The sequence below is a fragment of the Physeter macrocephalus genome, chromosome 5 (assembly GCF_002837175.3).
Source record: "Physeter macrocephalus isolate SW-GA chromosome 5, ASM283717v5, whole genome shotgun sequence".
Taxonomy (NCBI): Eukaryota; Metazoa; Chordata; class Mammalia; order Artiodactyla; family Physeteridae; genus Physeter; species Physeter macrocephalus.
The window spans coordinates 1,452,463-1,471,305 of record NC_041218.1 but is presented as its reverse complement, the minus strand read 5'-3'; the positions used below and the strand labels follow the sequence as shown (position 1 = coordinate 1,471,305).

The following is an 18,843-nucleotide window of genomic DNA, read 5'->3' as shown; positions in this document are numbered from 1 at the left end:
ATCAAATGGAAGCCTGCTGCCCTGCAACTCAGCCAGGATGCCTTAGGGTGTCTTTCCTGCAGAAAGAACTCATTCCTGTGTGTGAGGGCGCGCTTGCAGCAGAATTTGTAACATCGACAAAATGGTGTTAACCCAAGTGCCAAACTACAGGGGAATGGTGAGAGAATAAATGACAGCCCATCCTTCAGGAGGGACAGAGCCCTGTAGACACCTTGATTTTAGCCCAGTGAGACTTCTGACCTGCAGAGCCGTAAGATAGTAAATTTGTGTTGTTTAAGCCACTAAGATTGTGCTGATGCGTTACAGCAATGATAGGAAACTAAGACAGATAGATAGATATGTTCTTAGCCAATTTAGAAAATTTGAAAAATACCCAGCAGATGGAGGCAGCACACCTTAATTACCAACAAAGCTGATATTGGAGAACTAGTTAAACGGGCTTTCCTGCTCCTCACTCCTGGCCTGGACCTTGGAAGAGTTTATCTGGGGCAAAATTTGAGACCTCAGAGTAGTCACTTACTGAGGGCACATACTGGAGATTACCAATATTTTAAATCTTTGCTCATCTGACAGGTTTAAAAAAGTGATGATTTGTAAAATCTGTAAAATTTAAAAATTGGTAAAATTTGTATATTTTTGATGAATCAGGGATTTCTTGACATATCAGAGTAGCTTATGTGTTAACTGGAAAACTGCACTAATCACTGGCTTTCAAAGTTTTTTGATCCTGACGACTGTGACCTAATTCTCACATATATATATGAGAATATATATATAGTATGTGTGTATATGTGTGTGTGTGTGTGTGTGTGTGTGTACATGCAGGATTTTTCAAACTGAGATTGAAACCTGTTAGTGGGTTGTGAAATGTATTTAGTGGTTTGCAGCTGGTAAAAAAAAAAAAAAAAGACAACAGAGTAAAAAAAATAGTGCATCCCACATAGTAATGAAAAACATTAGTTTTTAAGATTTTGATTTCAGTCGTGTGTATATGAAATATATGTATGCATACTATATATATTTATGTATATGTGTACGCGATATATATTTCTCTGTGTATATGTGATATAGATGTATGTATATATGTGTAAAAAAGACAACAGAGTAAAAAATATAGTGCATCCCACATAGTAATGAAAAACATTAGTTTTTAAGATTTTGATTTCAGTCGTGTGTATATGAAATATATGTATGCATACTATATATATTTATGTATATGTGTACGCGATATATATTTCTCTGTGTATATGTGATATAGATGTATGTATATATGTGTATATGCTATATATTTGTATATGTATTGATGTGCACGTGACAGTTATGTTAACTGTATGCGTACATGGTATACTTTTATACATGTGCATGTATGTGATATACATTTGTATCTATGTGTGTATGATATATATGTGTATATATTGAAATATGTGTGTATGAAGTTCACACATAACTGGGTCACAAAGTTAAATGATGCACTCTCTACGGGCATTAAGTAATAAAGCTGATATTGTTCCCCTCATATCAGTCAAGTTTGGTATCATCGAAAGCGTGGAGCCCGCTTCCCAGAAAAGTGCACAAACAACATCCTAGTGCCACTTCGGGGCGCAGGCGCCCACCGACCCCTGCAGCCGCCCTCGGTGCACTATGGAGACGGGATTCATCCGCACCAATCGGGACGCGCGCCCCCGCCTGCCCCCCCCCGCCCCGCGCCCTCCTCCCCCTGGAGCACCAGCGCCCCTGCGCCACCTGCGGCCCCCCCTCCCCGGGCACCAGCACCCCACCTACGCGCCCCGGCCCCGCCCCTCATCCCTCCCGCCGCAGAGCCTGGCACCGCCGCTTCTTCCCACGCTCCGACGCGCCGTCGATGCGGGCGCGCGCACGCGGGCGGGCGCCGGGAGCGGCGCCGCGGCGTCGGTGTCGGGCGCGCGCACGCCTGCGGGGCGGCGCACGGCAGCGGCGGCGGCGGCCATCTTTCCTCCCGGCAGCTGCTCCGGGTGCAAGTGCGGGGTCCGCGGCCCTGCCGGCGCTCGGGCTCGACCGGAGCGGCGGGGAGGCGTGGATGAGGGGGGAGGTGGCCGAGGGCTGCTCCCAGTGTCGCCGCCCCTCCCCCCCAGGGTAGTCCGGGCGGGCAGAGCGCCGGCGGGCGCGGGCTCGGGGTCACTTCCTGGCGCGGCCTCGTCCTCGCCGTTCCCCTCCCGCCAGGACCCTCCCCCGGTCGCTGTCCCCGCCGGGGACCCTCCCCCGGGGCCCGCCCGCGCTCTCAGTGTCGGGCCCTCCCAGATGGGATAGGCTGTAAAGATGTTTAGTTTTGAAGGGGATTTCAAAACCAGGCCCAAGGTGTCCCTGGGAGGCGCGAGCCGGAAGGTAAGAGCGGCCTGCGTGCGGCAGCGCCGCGGGGCTGGGCGGGGCCGGCCGCGGACTCCGGGCTGGACGGCGGGCGGGGGGCCGGCTCGGGTCCGGGAGGGGTCCATCCCGGCGGAGGGACGCGCGGGGGGCGGGCTGCGGGGTCACCTGCTCCGACGGCTCAAAGCGGGTCTGGAGGGAAAGCTGATGGGGAAAGAGCGCTTTGTGGACCGGAATCGCCCAGAAGCTGCAAGGATGCTGAGGGTGGACGGCCTTTTATACTTAGGTAGTGAAAAACTCGGGGCAAAGGACACAGTGTTTCTTTCAGAAATGAACTTTAGATACTTGACTGATGGTGATTGCTTTTAGAGTACTACGTGGGGGTCTTGTCTGTTGTAGAAAATAAGTAGAATGTATTTGTTCATGACAACAGTCTCTGAAGTTGAGGCGGAACTCCTCATCATAGGCCACGTGTTTGAATCCAAGGCCATGAAAGTCGTCCTTTACCAGCTTTTTGGAAACATTTCTGGAGAGACTCTAGCGCTTTTTTTCTGTTACAACTGGTCGTATGATTATTCTTAGGATAACAGTTTAGAATAAGGGCGTACAAACTAGTTAGTGTGCTATCCTCTCTGATGACTGGCATATACTGATTTGGTGGAATTGCTGACAAGTAGTTCAACTTCAGTGTTGCTTCATTTGCTTGCTTTTTACCACTTCTCCATTGGATCCCTTCCCTGCCTGTTTTAGTTTTATCAGACTAAAAATAAAGTGTGGTCGCCCTTGCTTAGAGTGTTGGAAAAGTTCAAGTGAGTATAATTAGCGGATTGTTTACTAAATAATTTTCTAAAGTGTTCTTTCAGTGGTTCGTCTATTCTTTCTTCTGTATTAGTGTATCCTGTATGTTACACTTAACGACGGGGTTGGCACATGACTCCGAGCGGATGCTCAAGTCCATGTAAGAATATCCGTTTTAAATTGTACTATGGGGGTATGTGTATGATGGTTTCTGAGGGTAGAGGAGGGGAACCCAGCAGGGGTTTGGGAAGGAAGTGTGCTGATAATTCACAAGCTTTGGGTTTTGCATGATGGTGATTAGTTGGAGGCTGCAGAACTAGGTGCCAGACTAGGTGCTGTGTAGGTGTTGTGCAGGGCTGGCGTGGGTCACATTCAGTGGCTTGGGTATTCATGAAAATTCCAAGTGAGATCAAAGGACTTATGCATTGGAAGGGGCCTTGGAGAACCTCTGGGCCAGATCTCATTTACAGGTGGGATAAAGAGCTGTTGAGTGATTGCACAGCCACATAGCAAGCTGGGGGCAGGTCACCACCTTAGAATCCATGTCACCTCACTTATGTAGGACCTTGTGGCTTCTGTTACAGGCAGGATGCCCTGGCAGGTCCTGCTAGGGTGTTGATCCCGTTTTCTCACCAAGTAACACATCTCTTCTTTAAGGAAAATAGTTATCTATTGATCAGAATCTCAAGGGGAGATGGCACGTCTTGCTTTTCAGCTGTGCGAAACAATTTTTTCCCCCTTTTTACCCTCCTTTTCATTGAGGTTTAGACTTAACATACAGTCAGGGTCACAGACATTAAGTGTCTGTGTCTTAGGCCATGTGCCCTAGAAGCCTGAGGAGGAAATCCTTGTGCAGGTGAAATTGAGGAGGGAAGAGGAGAGGGCAGGGGACAAGGGGTTTTCTCAGTTGGAGTTTATCTTTAGCCGGATCCCACCGACAACTCTGGAGCGTGGCTGGCATCACAGAGTTGTCCCTTCTTGAGGTGAGGGGGCTGGCATTTTGTATCCCCGTATCATTTAATCGTTGTCTGCAGGCTGCCCCTGGGGTGGGTGGGAGTGTAATTCTCCAGTGAGGGTGGCAGTAAGGAGCCCACTGCAGTCACTCTGCAGTGGCTGGGGGATGGGTGCATTGGCCTGGCACTGAATCTGGGCAGGGAATTAACTGTAGCTTCGGCTGGAAGGATTTTTACATATGAACACACCCGTGGGCCCACCACTCCCATCAAATAACGTGCCCAGCACTCCAGAGGCCCCCATCTACACCCTTCAATTCTAAGCCTTCCTACCCAAAGGTAACTACTATTCCGACCTTTAGTACCACAGATCAGTTCTGCCTGTTGAACTTCTTGTGCGTAGAGGCCCCTCTTTTTGGACTGGCCTCTGTGGCTCAGCATTTGGTCTGAGAGGTGGGATCCATCATCTTATTTTGGTTGCATTGTCTGAACATACATAGCACAGTTGATCCGTATTTGTTGTACGTGTCTCTGGGTGGACACATGCTCTCATGTGCTGCTCACACGTTGCACGTGGGTTTAGCTCCAGTGCACTCTGCCTCGTTCTGAGCGTTTCAGTGGCTCCACTTCCTTCCCAACACTTAGCGTTGTCAGTCATTTTAATTTGGCAGTTCCCGTGGGTATGTAGTTTCATTGTAGTTTTAATTTCGCTTCGTAACAACTAATGATGTTGCGAACCCACATATGCTTATTTTCCTTAATTCTCTTTGGCTGCAACATAAGTCCATTGCCTCATTTAAAAAACAAAAACTTAAAATGATATTTCCCCCATGTCTTAAATTATTGTTTGAAATTTTCCCTTCTTAAGTTTAGTGGAAACTGAATAGTTGCCACGTTTTGAATAAATACATCTCCCCCCCCCAAATTAAATGAATATTTAAAATGTTTATTTGTAAAGGTTCTTTGAAGGATCTGAAACATTGTAAGAAAAAGTTCATGCCCTCATTGTAATCTTGTTGGGGAGGTAAGACTTACACAGTTAAACATTAAATAACAATAGAGAGAGCAATTACCACATTCTGGGTTTCCCTTGGGCTGATTCAGGAAAGAATAGAGTTGGTTGGGGCTTAGTCTTGAAGGATGCGTGGAATTAGGGTAGCTGGGAAGCAAGGGTATTCCCCGTGGGTGGAAGGGTATACATTGAGTAGGTATATACTGGATTGGGTCGGTATATATTGAGTCTAAGTCACATAGGTTTCCACTTTTTAATATTTCTGAAGTCAGGATTCATGGTGGCATGACATAGTTTATTGGCAGTATTTTTTTCTATTCTTGGTAGTGCATAGAAGAATATCTTAATGGTCATTTGATTACAAGTATAGAAATCCACTGTTATTAGCATCTTGCCTTAATGTGGTTCATTTGTTACATTGATGAACCAATAGCAATACATTAAGATTCATTCTTTGTGTTGTGCTTTAAGTGGGTTTTGACAAATGTATAATGACGTGTCTGCCATTACAGCATCATAGAGAATAGTTGCCCTAAAAATCCACTGTGCTTTACCTATTCATCTTCTCCCTTATCCCTCACACACTGCCGCCCCCCTGCCCCCAGTCTCTGGCCACCACTGATCTTTTCACTGTCTCCATAGTTTTGCCTTTCTAGAATGTCATGTAGTTGGAATCATACGGTGTGTAGCCTTTTCAGATTTGCTTCTTTCACTTAGCAGCATACATTTAAGGTTCCTCCATGCCTTTTCATAGCTTGCTAGCTTGTTTTTTTATCTTATTTTTTATTATCTTATTTTTTATTTTTGTAGAGCAGTTTTAGTCTTAACAGAAAAAACTGATGGGAAAGTACAGAGAGTTCTCACTCCATCTTCCTAGCACATTGTTTTCTCTATTATTTCCATCTTGCCATAATGTGATACGTTTGTTACAATTGATGGACCAATATTGATACCTTATTAAGTCAGTTTATATCAGGGTTCAGTCCAGGTGTTGTACGTTCTGTGAGTTTTGATCTTTTGAGACTGGCTTCTTTAACTTAGGAATATGCTTTTAAGGTTGTTCCAAGTCTTTCCTGGCCTTTATTTTTTTTTTTTTTAACGCCCCTCTAAATTGCTGAATACTAGTCCATTGTCTGGATGTACCACAGTTTATTTGTCCCTTCACCTGCTGAAGGAAATCTTGGTGGTTTCCAAGTTTTAGCAATTATGAATAAAGCTGCCATAAACATCCACACGCAGCTTTTGTGTGTGGACATAGTTTTCAGCTCCTTTTTGTAAATATCAAGGAGCGAGACTGTATGGTAAGATTATGTTTAGTTTTGTAGTTAACTGCCAAACTGTCTCCAGAGTGGCTGCACCACTTCGCATTCCCACCAGCAGTGATGAGAGTTCCTGTTGCTCCACATCCTCGCCAGCGTTTGGGGGTGTCAGCGTTTAAATTTTGCCCATTCCAATAGGTATGTAGTGGTATCTCATTGTTTTAAGTTGCATTTCCCTGTTGACATGTGACGTGGAGCATCTTTTCATATGTGCTTATTTACCATCTGTGTATCTTTGTTAAGATGTCTGTTCAGGTCTTTAGCCCATTTTTTAATTGGGTTGTTTGTTTTCTTACTGTTGAGTTTTAGCAGTTCCTTATACACATTTTCAATGTATTTGTATATATTTTGCAGATACAAACTCTTTTCAGAGAGGCCTTTTGCATATATCTTCTCTCAGTTTTGAGCTTGTCTTTTCATTCTCTTAACAGTCTTTTGCAGAGCAGAAGTTTTAAATTTGAATGAAGTCCAGTTTTATCAGTTTTTTCTTTCATGAATTGTGCTTCTTATGTCTTATCTAAAAAGTCATTGCCAAACACAATGTCACCTGGCTTTTCTCCTGTGTTAACTTCTAGTAGTATTATAGTTTTGTATTTTACATTTAGGTCTGTGATCCATTTTGGGTTAATTTTTGTGGGAGGTGTTAAGGTCTGTGTCTAGATTTTTTAATTTTTTCTTTCTGTTTTGGCATGTGGATATCCAGTTGTTCCAACATATTTGTTGAAAAGCTGTCCTTTCTTCATTGAATTGCCTTTGCTGCTTTGTCAAAAGATCAGTTGGCTGTATTTTTGTATGTCTATTTCTGCGCTTGCTGTTCTGGTCCGTTCATCTATTTGTCTGTTCTGGATTTTTTTGTTTTGCTTTGTTTTTGCCAGTGCCATACTGTCTTGATTTCTGGAGCTTTATGGTAAGTCTCAAAGTCAGCTAGTGTCAGTCGTCCGACCTTGTTCACATTTTTCTTCAGCATTGTGTTGGCTTTTTTGGGTCTTTTGCCTTTCCATATCAACCTTAGAGGCAGTTTGTTGATATTCACAAAATAACTTATATATATATATATTTATATTTTTTTTAAGCCACTGTATTTTAGGTGTATTTGTTGCATTTGTTTTTATTGAAATATAGTTGATGGTACAATATTACATAAGTTACAGGTGTACAATAGTAATTCACAGTTTTTAAAGGTCATACTCATAGTTATTATAGAATATTGGGTATGTTCTCTGTGTTGTACGAACTTATTGGGATTTTGATTGGGAATGTGTTGAATCTGTAGATCAACAAGTTAGGAAGACTTGATCTTGACAATATTGAGTCTTCCTATTCAACATGGAATGTCTCTCCATTTGTGCAGTTCTTTGACTTTGTTCATCAGACTAGTAAATTGCCTTATATATACCGAAGTATTTCTTTTTTGGGGGGTGCTAATATAAACAATACTGTGTTTTTAATTTCCAGTTCCAAATGTTCATTGTTGGTTTACAAGAAGGCAGTTTTGTTTTGTATTTACCTTTACCAATTTCTCCCTATTTCCCCCACTCCTATCCACCCAGCCCCTGGCAGCTACTTTTTTACTCTCTCTTTTTTTTTTTATTTTTTTTTTGCAGTACGCCGGCCTCTCACTGTTGTTGCCTCTCCCATTGCGGAGCACAGGCTCCGGACGCGCAGGCCCAGCGGCCATGGCTCACGGGCCTAGCCGCTCTGCGGCATGTGGGATCTTCCCGGACCGGGGCACGAACCCGTATCCCCTGCATCGGCAGGCGGACTCTCAACCGCTGCGCCACCAGGGAAGCCCCACACCAAGTGTTTTTTGAATGCTGAACCAGCCCTGCATATCTAGCATAAATCCCACATGGTTATGATGTATAATTCTTTTTATACATTGTTGCATTCAATTTGGTAGTATTTTGTTTGGGGGATTTTTGCATCTGTGTTCCGGAGAGAGTAGCTTTTATTTCTTGTGATGTCTTTTTCTGGTTTTTGTATTAGGGTACTGCTGGCCTCGCAGAATGAGTTTCACTGGAGAGCCTACCGAAACCAGCTACTGTAATTTTAATTTCCCCTTTCGATAAGTCTAGAATACTCTTAGGATTGTAAGCACTCTGATTGGTTGGTTTTATATAACTGCCCTCCATTGTGTAATTGGAGGTCTTACCTAAAATATTTTAACCTAAAAAAAAAAGTCCCATGCTATTTCGTTTTGAAAAGCTGGCAGTTGATATACGTGTTGTCATACTACTCTGTGTATGTTGCAGTGGAACATAAACTGTTTTTTACACGTCTGACATCAAGTAAAGTAGAAACATTTTCTAAAATCAGATTTTAAGATTTACTGTCAGAACTGGTATTATTACCCCTGTTTTATCTAGCAGCCCCACGTCTGTTCTCTTGAATATGATTTTCCATACTCTTCGCATACAAGACCAGAACACTGTAGTTCTCTGTAGCATATAAGGTCAGGAATTCTTGATCTGGTTCCTAGGGAAACCATGCAGAATGGAAGGGCTGAGACTTTGTCTAATTCTCTTTGGACTTCTAATCAGGGTCTAGGGTGAGGCAAGCAAGGCACGTAGGGCACAAAATTTAAGGAGGCTGTGACTCGAGATGCATAGGTGCAGGGCTTAAGGTGGCCCTCGGGTTCATGGCCCTGAGAGTGAGTGCCTCCTTAAAGTTTGTGCTCAGGCACCTACCTGGCTTGCCTTCCCTAGTCCTGTCTGGCTTTGCACACTCCAGTGTGTGCTGATTTTCTTGAGTTACAGAGTTAGTTGCCAACTAGGTCTCTTAACTAAGGTAATAAACAGGTCATCTCATAGGACTGTAGAAGAGCCCTCAAAAGAGGTTATTGCAAAAGCAGTAAAGAGTTTTCCTCTGTCTCTTTCCCTTTTTTCTTATAACTTTAAAGAATGCGGGCACCTAGGAGTTTGGAAGTTAAGCATTTTATTCTTTGACCATGATCCTTATTTTATACCACCGTGTCCTTGTTCTCCGGCCGCGGCCTAGGCCGCTTGTGAGCATGAAGGCAGGAGCAGGAGCTTCCTTCTGGCCGAGTGTCTCCGGAGTCCGTCACCTTCAGTGGTGACCAAGTTAAAGTTGGAGATGCCTGCTGGGGGGTGTGGGTGGCAGCGTAAATCGGCACAGCCTCCCTGGGGGATGGTTTAACAGCACGCATCCGGAGTCGTAAACAGGTCCGACCCCTCTAAATCCAGTAAGTCTACTTTTAGAAATTTATTCTAAGAAACTAATTTGACAAGGTGCATGGGATAGATGCATGAGAAAGAAAAGATGATGTTTGTGGCATTACTTATAGTATTGAAAAATTCAAAATAAATGTCTAACAATAGGAAATTTGTTAAATGGTATAACAGTGCGGTGGGGTACGATACAACTGTTTAAAGTGGTCATGATCTATATTTGTTAATATTTATCATTTATTGATGTCTACTCATGTATTAAACTGTGTCATTGTTAGTGGAAATAAGTAGGTTGAAAAACAGTAGTGCAGTCTGCATTTAAATTATGTTAATCTGAACAGTCATGATCTCTGCTTTACCAGTGTCTTAATTTCCGATGAACAGAGGTCTGGTTCTCTGTGCATCATAGTGGCTTAAAGCAGCACATTTTTGTTCTCTCCGCTCTGTGGGGCAGGCATCCGAGAGCAGCGTGCAGGGTGGTCCTGGCCTAGGGTCTCTGGAGGCTCAGGCGTCGGAAGCCTTGCCCGGTGCCGGGGGAGCCACTGTGGGGCTGACTCGTGCCTGTGCCTGGAGGCCAGTGCTGGGTCCTGGCGGGGATTGTCAGCTCCTGCCACTCGGACGTCACCTTAGGTCCGCTTGAGTGTCCTCCTGACCTGGCAACTGGCTTCTCCGCAGCCAGTGACGCGGGAGAGCAGGGAGAAGGAGGCAAAGCCTGTTACGAGGGAGTCCTGAACGTCATGCATTGTCACTTTTGTCCTATTTTATTTGTCAATCCAGTCCACACTCAAGGTGAGAGGAATCAAACTCCACCAGTTTGGAAATGTAACAAGGAAAGAAGTGTGTAAACTAGGAACAGCTTAGAAAACTGGTGAAATAGAGAACTGACTTAAAATTCCCTTCTCCCAGGCAAGGCTCCCTGACTGTGAGCTGCCTTTCCTGTGAGCTGTTAAGCTCTCGCGTTCCTGCACGGTCTTACCTGAAATGTTATCTGTTAGGCAGTTTATTTGAGTTAAGCATCTTCCTCAAAAAAGCGTCAGAATCACGAGAGGCTGCCATTTATTTGCAGCAATTGGAATTCACTTAGATCATTTACCTTTTTAATCCAACCACCCTTGGAGAAAAGGGGGGAATATACAGGGGAGTAAGTAATATGGGAATGAAAGTGTTTGGCTTGTCACTTTGACAGCCATAGGGCAGGAGGTAGATGCATCAGGCCATTGGAGAGAGGGAGTGAAGTAGGAGAGCATCAAAGTAAATTTCTGGCCATCTGAGAACTGCTTGGGGTGCCTTGTGCCAGAACGGAGGGAGGAAGCCTGTTTCCGTCCTTTTCCAGGGCCTATTCTTAGGGCCCCGGGCGGGCAGCATAACGTCAGTGCCCTCGGCTCTTGTGTGCTGGACTGGGATTCTTACCGCTGTTTACAGGTTGAACGTTGTTGCCACCAGTTAGAAGGATCCGCACGGGCAGAGGTGTCCGACCCTGGAGAGGTGGCAGTCACCTACAGACTGTTCAGCTGGCTGGAGTGGGGGTGGGCGAAGAGAAGGCTGGGGAGATGGGCAGTCAGGGGCCAGGTCATAAAGGGGCACCTTGGGAGCCACTGAAGGCTTTTGAAGCAGTGAAGTGACCCTGAGCAAACTCAGGTTTTAGAGAGATGATTGTGGGGCAGTGCAGGGGCTGGACACCAGGCGAGAGACAGGCAGATGTAGTTGTGCAGAGGAGTAGTGAGGGCCTGAAGCAGGCAGCAGGAACTGAGTGGAGGGGTTCAGGGCCGTCGAGGAGCCAGAATTGATGAGCTCTGGGGGACAAGCATCACGTCAGGTGTCAGTCTGGGGTGACAGGAATGGACAGTGACCCCATAATCCGACACGATGCTGAGTTCCTAGGGATGTGTTCAATGTAAGATGCTTGGGGTGGCTCAGTAGGCAGGTGGGGTGCTAGTCTGGAGCTTCAGGTAGAGACTGGGAGTCCGTTGGTCCATCAGTAGGTAAGAGTTGAAGTTGTGAGATGCTCTGGAAAATGTTCTGCTGAGAAGATATGTGGGCTCAGGACAGAACTCCGAGGGATGCCGGCGTTTACAGAAACAGAGAAAGGGGCACACGAGGGAGAGGTGCTGCTGGGACCGGTGCATGGCCAGCCAGCAGGCGCGGCAGTGCGCGCAGACGGTAGTACTGACTGAGAGGCCGTGAGCAGAGCAGAGCTCATTAGAAAAGCAGGGCTTGTTGGAGGACCTCAGACCTTTTGTGCTGGTTTTGAGGTTTTATTTGCTGTAGCTGTGACTGTATCCTGTGGACTGCCCGTAAGACATTTATATAAACTCTAGGTTATTCCAAAGCTGAGGATCCAATTGTTCAGTCTGTTTTCTAAAATTAAAATTTCGTTTTCTTTTTAAAATTACCATGCATGTTCTTTGTATGAGCTGTGTATGATGAAGTATACATGTTCATCCTTTACTTTCGGACATTTAGGTTGTGACTATTTTGTTGTGAACAACATCTTTATAGCCAACGATTTATAATTATTTTTTAGGATACATTGCAGAAAGAAGCTGAATTGCTTGGTCAGTGTGCACATAGGCTTTTGATATGTTTTGTTCTCTAGAAAAAAATTATATCAATTTCCATTCCCTGGTCTTAGCAGTTAAGTGCTGCCTTAGCATCTGTGCAGTTGCAGGGAACCTTTGAGGGCAGTTTCTCTCCAGGGTGTTTCTGTGTTCTCTCCTTATTTGTTAGTTACCTACACTGCCTTCCTCAGGGTTTGTCCTCCTGCTTGTTGTGTGCTCTCGCCTCTTCTTGACTTCTTCTCTGTGAGGCGGAGGTGTTGGCATCCCGTAGAGGAAGAAATCAGGGCTCAGAGATTCCAAATCATTTAGTGAGGTATGTGAACCCTGGTCTGGATGTTGGATGTTGTGTAGCCTGCGTGTCTTGTGTTGTTTCTCGCTTTGCTTAAGCTCTCCTTTAACTGCTTGGCAAGTTGAGGACCATGTCCTGCAGGCACTGAAAGGATGGCTTTAACAATCCTATGTCTTTTTGAATTAATTTTTCTTATAATGCAGCTTTAGTGCTCTTTAACTTTTTTAGGAACATTAGTAAACTCTAGTGTGTTGGCAAGCAGTACAGTTCATAGCACATCTTTACTGTGAAAGATGAAATGTAAAAAGTAAAATGGGGACTTGAAAAAATGCTTATCTTCCTAACCAGTTGTCTGCAACTTATTCATCTTTTCTGGGCGTCTCGTTTTCACATCTTGTAACGGGAAAGTCATAATTCTTGATAATGAGAAGGTTAGATTATCACTAATCTTCCTTGGTCTGATAATGTTTCCATTTCTAATCTCCTGTCAGTGGGCTTTAAAAAAAGTTACCTTTTTTTAAATTGAAAAAGTTATAAAAACTGAGATTCTTCTAAAGGGCATATAATAAAGTCTTCCTCTCACTGAGACTCCAGACTTCCCCACTCTTACCAGTTTCCTCGATCGTTTCAAAACTAGAGTACATATAAATAAACATGTGCCCCTAGCTTTTTAAATAACAGTGAGAGCTACTGTTCTCCTCAGCACTGTGTCTTAGTGACGATTCCACACCAGCGCCTTTAGATGTAGTTTCTCTTCGTGGATGCATAATATTCCACTGAATGGTTTGTATCATAGAACCACTTTCCTATTGATAGATGTATATGTGCAGTTTGTTTCCAGGGTTTTGCTAGTAAAACAGTGCCATAATTAATACACAGTTTTGGTGTAAGAAAAGAAGCTCTTTAAAAAAAAAAGAAAAGAAGGTCTTTTGGAATTTATTGTAATGAGATATAAACTATTGCATTTTATTTTGGTACTTTTTTAAAAAAATAAATAAATTATTTATTGGCTGCATTGGGTCTTCGTTGCTGCGCATGGGCTTTCTCTAGTTGCGTCGAGCAGGGGCTACTCTTCATGGTGGTGTGTGGGCTTCTCCTTGCAGTGGCTTCTCTTGTTGCAGAGCACGGGCTCTAGGCTCGTGGGCTTCAGTAGTTGTAGTATGCGGGCTCAGTAGTTGTGGCTCATGGGCTTAGTTGCTCCACAGCATGTGGGATCTTCCCGGACCAGGGCTCGAGCACGTGTCCCCTGCATTGGCAGGTGGATTCTTAACCACTGCGCCACCAGGGAAGTCCTTTGGTACTTTATTTTTTAATGAGCTCTTTTCACATTTTATGCTCTTTACACATATTAATATGTGCATAAATTTTGTTCTAGTCTTTTTTCTATATAGTGTTTGAATTGGGAATCATATTGTACATTGTTTTATTATTAACTTTTTTTTTTTTTTTTGTGGTATGCGGGCCTCCCTCTGTTGTGGCCTCTCCCGTCGCGGAGCACAGGCTCCGGACGCGCAGGCTCAGCGGCCATGGCTCACGGGGAACCCGGTTCCCCTGCATCGGCAGGTGGACGCGCAACCACTGCGCCACCAGGGAAGCCCCCACGTTGTTTTATAAATATGATTTTTAGTAACTTATTACTGTATTTTGATGCACTTTTAAATATTTGCATGTATGTGAAGTTGGTTGCGGTTATATTTTCATAAAGGTTCTTTCTTATAGGTCTATAAAAGAAGGAAAAATCCACAGATCATAGGTTGTGCATTATTTACAAATAAAACTTTTGCTAACTTTTAACATTTTAATTAACTCAAAGTATTTTACTTGAATATTCTTCAAATTGTGTAAAACTATTAGTATTGTGTTAGTGCATGAGAGTGGGAAAATATACTAACTTGAAACAGATGTGAAACTGATTGTTCTATTTACATTGGTAAATGGAGTAAATTGCTAATGGAAAATAATCCAAATATTTTGGAAACAAAGGAAATCTCACAGTTTTAAAAAAATCAAGGTATTAATAAACATGCTAAACTTATTTTTATAAGTGGTTAGCAGTCAATTTGAGCATTTGGTTTTCTGGAAATTGTCATGTTATGTACATTTACTTTGACCTGTACTCAAATTTTTGAGCATAAATTTTTTTTTGATTCTGATGGTTAAGGAAATCTAATGTACACTATATATGACTGACTTTTTAAAAACTTCATTTTGTTCTCACTAAATTCATTTGCATGAAGAAAGCATTTCCCCCCCTTTAAAAAACATCTTTGTTAATGGTATTTGTGAAGTTTGGCCATATTTAATTTTCAGAGAAGATAAGATAATGTGCCTAAGGCTCAAAGATCAAATAGAGAAGTTTGCTGTAATTTACTGTTGTTTACATATTGATGAATAGGGTTAGTGTCACAGCTGTGGAGGTGAGAGATTAACATTGAAAGCAGCAGGTTTGCTATAGGAACAATAGGTTTAGTCATTCCAAAAACAGTTGATTCAGTGTACTTTATGAAACTGGTATATAACTGGGCTGGGAAACCCTAACTTGTCAAGGCCTGTAGACTCTAAAAGGTAAAAGCTATTTTCAGTTATAATAAATTGAAACCAAAAATTTGTTAAGAATGAAAAATCTAAATGCGTTTTACTGGTACCTTATTGTTCTCTTCCTCCTGGCCACTTAATTAATGAACTTATTCTTGGCTTTGTTGAGCTGTTTTTAAAAACTTACTGTTCTGGAGTAGCTTCATTAGTATCTTATTCTAAAAAAGTGAGAAAGTATTACACGTACTTGGATAATAATTCAAGCAGTAGAAAAATAAAGATTCAAATCAAATGAACATCTCCTTGCCTTTCACCCCACTGCTCACTCCCCCAGTCCCTGATCCTTGTAATGGGTCTCTGTTCCCAGGTTCTTCCCTGTCCTCTCAGAGCTGTTTTCTGCGCATGGAATCTATTACACGTACGTACTTGGATAATAATTCAAGCAGTAGAAAAATAAAGATTCAAATCAAATGAACATCTCCTTGCCTTTCACCCCACTGCTCACTCCCCCAGTCCCTGATCCTTGTAATGGGTCTCTGTTCCCAGGTTCTTCCCTGTCCTCTCAGAGCTGTTTTCTGCGCATGGAATCACGGAGATGTGCACTCTTCTCTTGTTTGAACACATGCTAGAGCGCGTTGAACAGACTGCTGTGCTTCTCCCTCCAGCACTACTTCTGGGCATAGTTCCAGATCAGTACAAATAGATCTACTGCATTTTTCAAAAATCTGTGTATGGGCTTCCCCGGTGGCACAGTGGTTAAGAACCTGCCTGCCAGCGCAGGGGACATGGGTTCGAGCCCTGGTCCAGGAAGATCCCACATGGTGTGGAGCCACCTAAGCCCGTGCGCCACAACTACTGAGCCTGCGCTCTAGAGCCCACGTGCCACAACTACGGAAGCCTGTGTGCCACAACTACTGAGCCCACGTGCCACAGCTACTGAAGCCCACGTGCCACAGCTACTGAAGCCCGTGCGCCTAGAGCCCATGCTCCACAACAAGAGAAGCCACAGCAATAAGAAGCCCGTGCACTGCAACCAAGAGTAGCTCCCACTTGCTGCAACTAGAGAAAGCCCGTGTGCGGCAACAAAGACCCATTGCAGCCAAAAATAAATAGATTAAATAAATTTTTTTTAAAAAAGCTATGTACGATACTCCATGTAATGAGTACTCTGTTAAGTTATTTAGCTGTCATGTATTTTAATGGCCATTTGGGTTGTTTTCAGCTTTTTTGCTAATTTAAACAGCACTGTGGTGCATATACTTGTATATGTGCCAATAATATTTGTAGGTTAAATTTCTAGAAGTGCTAGGTCAAAGGCTATTTATATATATATTTCCAAATTGCCCTCTAAGGAGATCATATCAGTGTAAGAAAGTGGCTGCTGTCTATCTTCATCTCAGTGTGTTATCTGAGGTTTAAAGTTTGCCAGTTAGATGGGTTAAAAAGCCTATCATTGTGTTTTTATTGCATTTTTTCCTAAAAATGAGTAAAGATGAAGTTCTTATGTTTAAAATATATTTTTGTTTATTTCCCTATGTACTGTTTATAGCTTTTGCTAATTTTTCTATTTGATTGTTGATCTTTTATTTATTTTTAAAATAAATTTATTTATTAACTTATTTTTGGCTGTGTTGGGTCTTCGTTGCTGTGTGCGGGCTTCCTCTAGTTGCGGCAAGCGGGGGCTACTCTTCGTTGCGGTGTGTGAGGTCCTCATTGCAGTGGCTTCTCTTGTTGCAGAGAGTGGGCTCTAGGCGCGTGGGCTTCAGTAGTTGTGGCACGCAGGCTCAGTAGTTGTGGCCCATGGGCTCTAGAGCACAGGCTCAGTAGCTGTGGTGCACGGGCTTAGTTGCTCCGCACCATGTGGGATCTTCCCAGACCAGGGCTTGAACCCGTGTCCCCTGCATTGGCAGGCGGATTTTTAACCACTGCGCCACCAGGGAAGTCCCATAGTAGTATTTATTTCAACACCCAATAGAAAAATCAAGCTAGGACATTGAGTCTGTGGCTTCCCTGGTGTGCTTGTTCTTTGATTATTATTATTTTTTTTTTAATTTATTTTTATTTTCTTTTGACTGTGTTGGGTCTTCGCTGCTGCGCGCGGGCTTTCTCTAGTTGCGGTGAGCGGGGGCTACTCTTCGTTGCTGTGTGCAGGTTTCTCATTGCAGTGGCTTCTCCCGTTGCGGAGCGCGGGCTCTAGGCGCGCGGGCTTCGGTAGTTGTGGCACGTGGGCTCTAGAGCGCAGGCTCAGTGGCCGTGGCTCACGGGCCCAGCCTCTCCACGGCACGTGGGATTTTCCCAGACCGGGGCACGAACCCGTGTCCCCTGCATCGGCAGGCGGACTCTCAACCACTGCGCCACCAGGGAAGCCCTGGAGTGCTTGTTCTGATGAGGCAGGTGTGGGCGCCAGGGATGGGCTGCTTCTCTAACCCGTGCCCCCTGCATCGGCAGGCGGACTCTCAACCACTGCGCCACCAGGGAAGCCCTGGAGTGCTTGTTCTGATGAGGCAGGTGTGGGCGCCAGGGATGGGCTGCTTCTCTAGCCCTGGTCCACGCGGCTAGGGTGAGTTCCTGGACGCTCACTACCATTGTGCACTGTGGCAGGTTTGTTGGTTTGCTCTTTTAGCAGCCTGGTGAAATTTCACTTTGAGAAGTTAATAGTTATTTACTGGTTCGAGCCATGTGTAGGCACTCAGAATTGTGAGTTAGGATCAGGCCTATGCCTTTATTTTTCCCACCTGACTGCTGGGCCTGACATACTTTGATCGTTCACTACTGCTGTTTTCAGGGATGGGGTTTGTTTTGTTTTCTTATTTTCTGCTCTTCTTCAGAATAACCACACCCCAACTGGCCCTGTGTGGCGTAACCTGCTGAAGAGTGACCTTCCACGGGCTTTGGTGGCCACATCTTTGAGGATGGTGCCCGTGTGGCCTCCAGGATTCTGACTAGTGCAGATACAGTCATTTTCTGCATGTTGAGTAGTCGCCCTGTGTGCTGGGTACCCGTCTGTGAATGTGAACTCACCCGTTCATTGTGTGGAGGAATAGGAGTGGAGATCACCTTCTCTTCATGCAAGAGATGACATTTAAGCCGAGTCTCACCTACGGCGAGTGGGCGCGTGTCAGGTGTGTGTCAGCGCCAGGAGGGAAGGCCAGGCTGGGGAGGGGTGGGGCGTTTGAGACTTGGAGGGTAGTTGGGGGGCACGCCATGCTGGTGGCGCAAGAGAAAGCGGAGGAGGTGTTTGACCGGAATATTCCTGCGTCAAGGCTGTGTTTGAACTTGACCCCTTAGAACACACTGGCCGTTCTCAAATTACAGTCTTAGATAGGCTACCATGAAGTAGCAAAGTAAGACCAGCATGGTAGGTTTTACATAACTTTGGTTCATGTAAGTAATTGAGCATTGAGAAGAGATGGTTCCGTCTAGTGTCCAGTGGTCTTTTAGGAAATGAGTGTTAGATATTGCAGTTTTTAAAGGCGTAGCAGCCCTCTGTGCAGGTAGAGGCTGGGAAGCCACGGAAGGAGTTTAAGCTTAAGTCATGGGTGATTTGACCTCTGAATTTTCAATCCATACGTCTTCCCTTTTCTTTATTACCTGTTGACTGACTTGTCGGTCCCAGAGATGTCTCAAGGTCAGTGAACTTTAACTTCGTCGTTCTCTCCCTTCCATCCCATGCTGTCTTGGTATACGGCTCACCTAGCCAGAGCTGGGGTCTCCCGTTGCCTCTCAGTGCTGGCCTCGAGGTCAGCCCAGCCCCTCCCTCCAGCCCTGCCTCCTGCCCAGCGCCCCGCCCCACCCGTGCCTCTGCTGCTTCACGTGCTCCGCCCCGCCCCCCCCCCCCCCCCCCCGCTGGG

The 18,843-nt window shown here is 44.6% G+C and overlaps 1 protein-coding gene across 5 annotated transcripts in view; it reads left to right on the top strand.

Moving 5' to 3' along the window:
- Nucleotides 1-1,956: 1,956 nt before the first annotated feature.
- The window catches only part of UBE3C (ubiquitin protein ligase E3C), a 119,289-nt gene continuing 102,402 nt past the window's right edge, over nt 1,957-18,843 (top strand). For all 5 annotated transcript variants that reach the window (XM_024130940.3, XM_028489506.2, XM_024130931.3 and 2 more), the window contains exon 1: nt 1,957-2,361. In XM_024130940.3, coding sequence (XP_023986708.1) covers nt 2,296-2,361 — 66 coding nt within the window. In that variant the 5' untranslated portion in view covers nt 1,957-2,295. The remainder of the gene's footprint in view (nt 2,362-18,843) is intronic.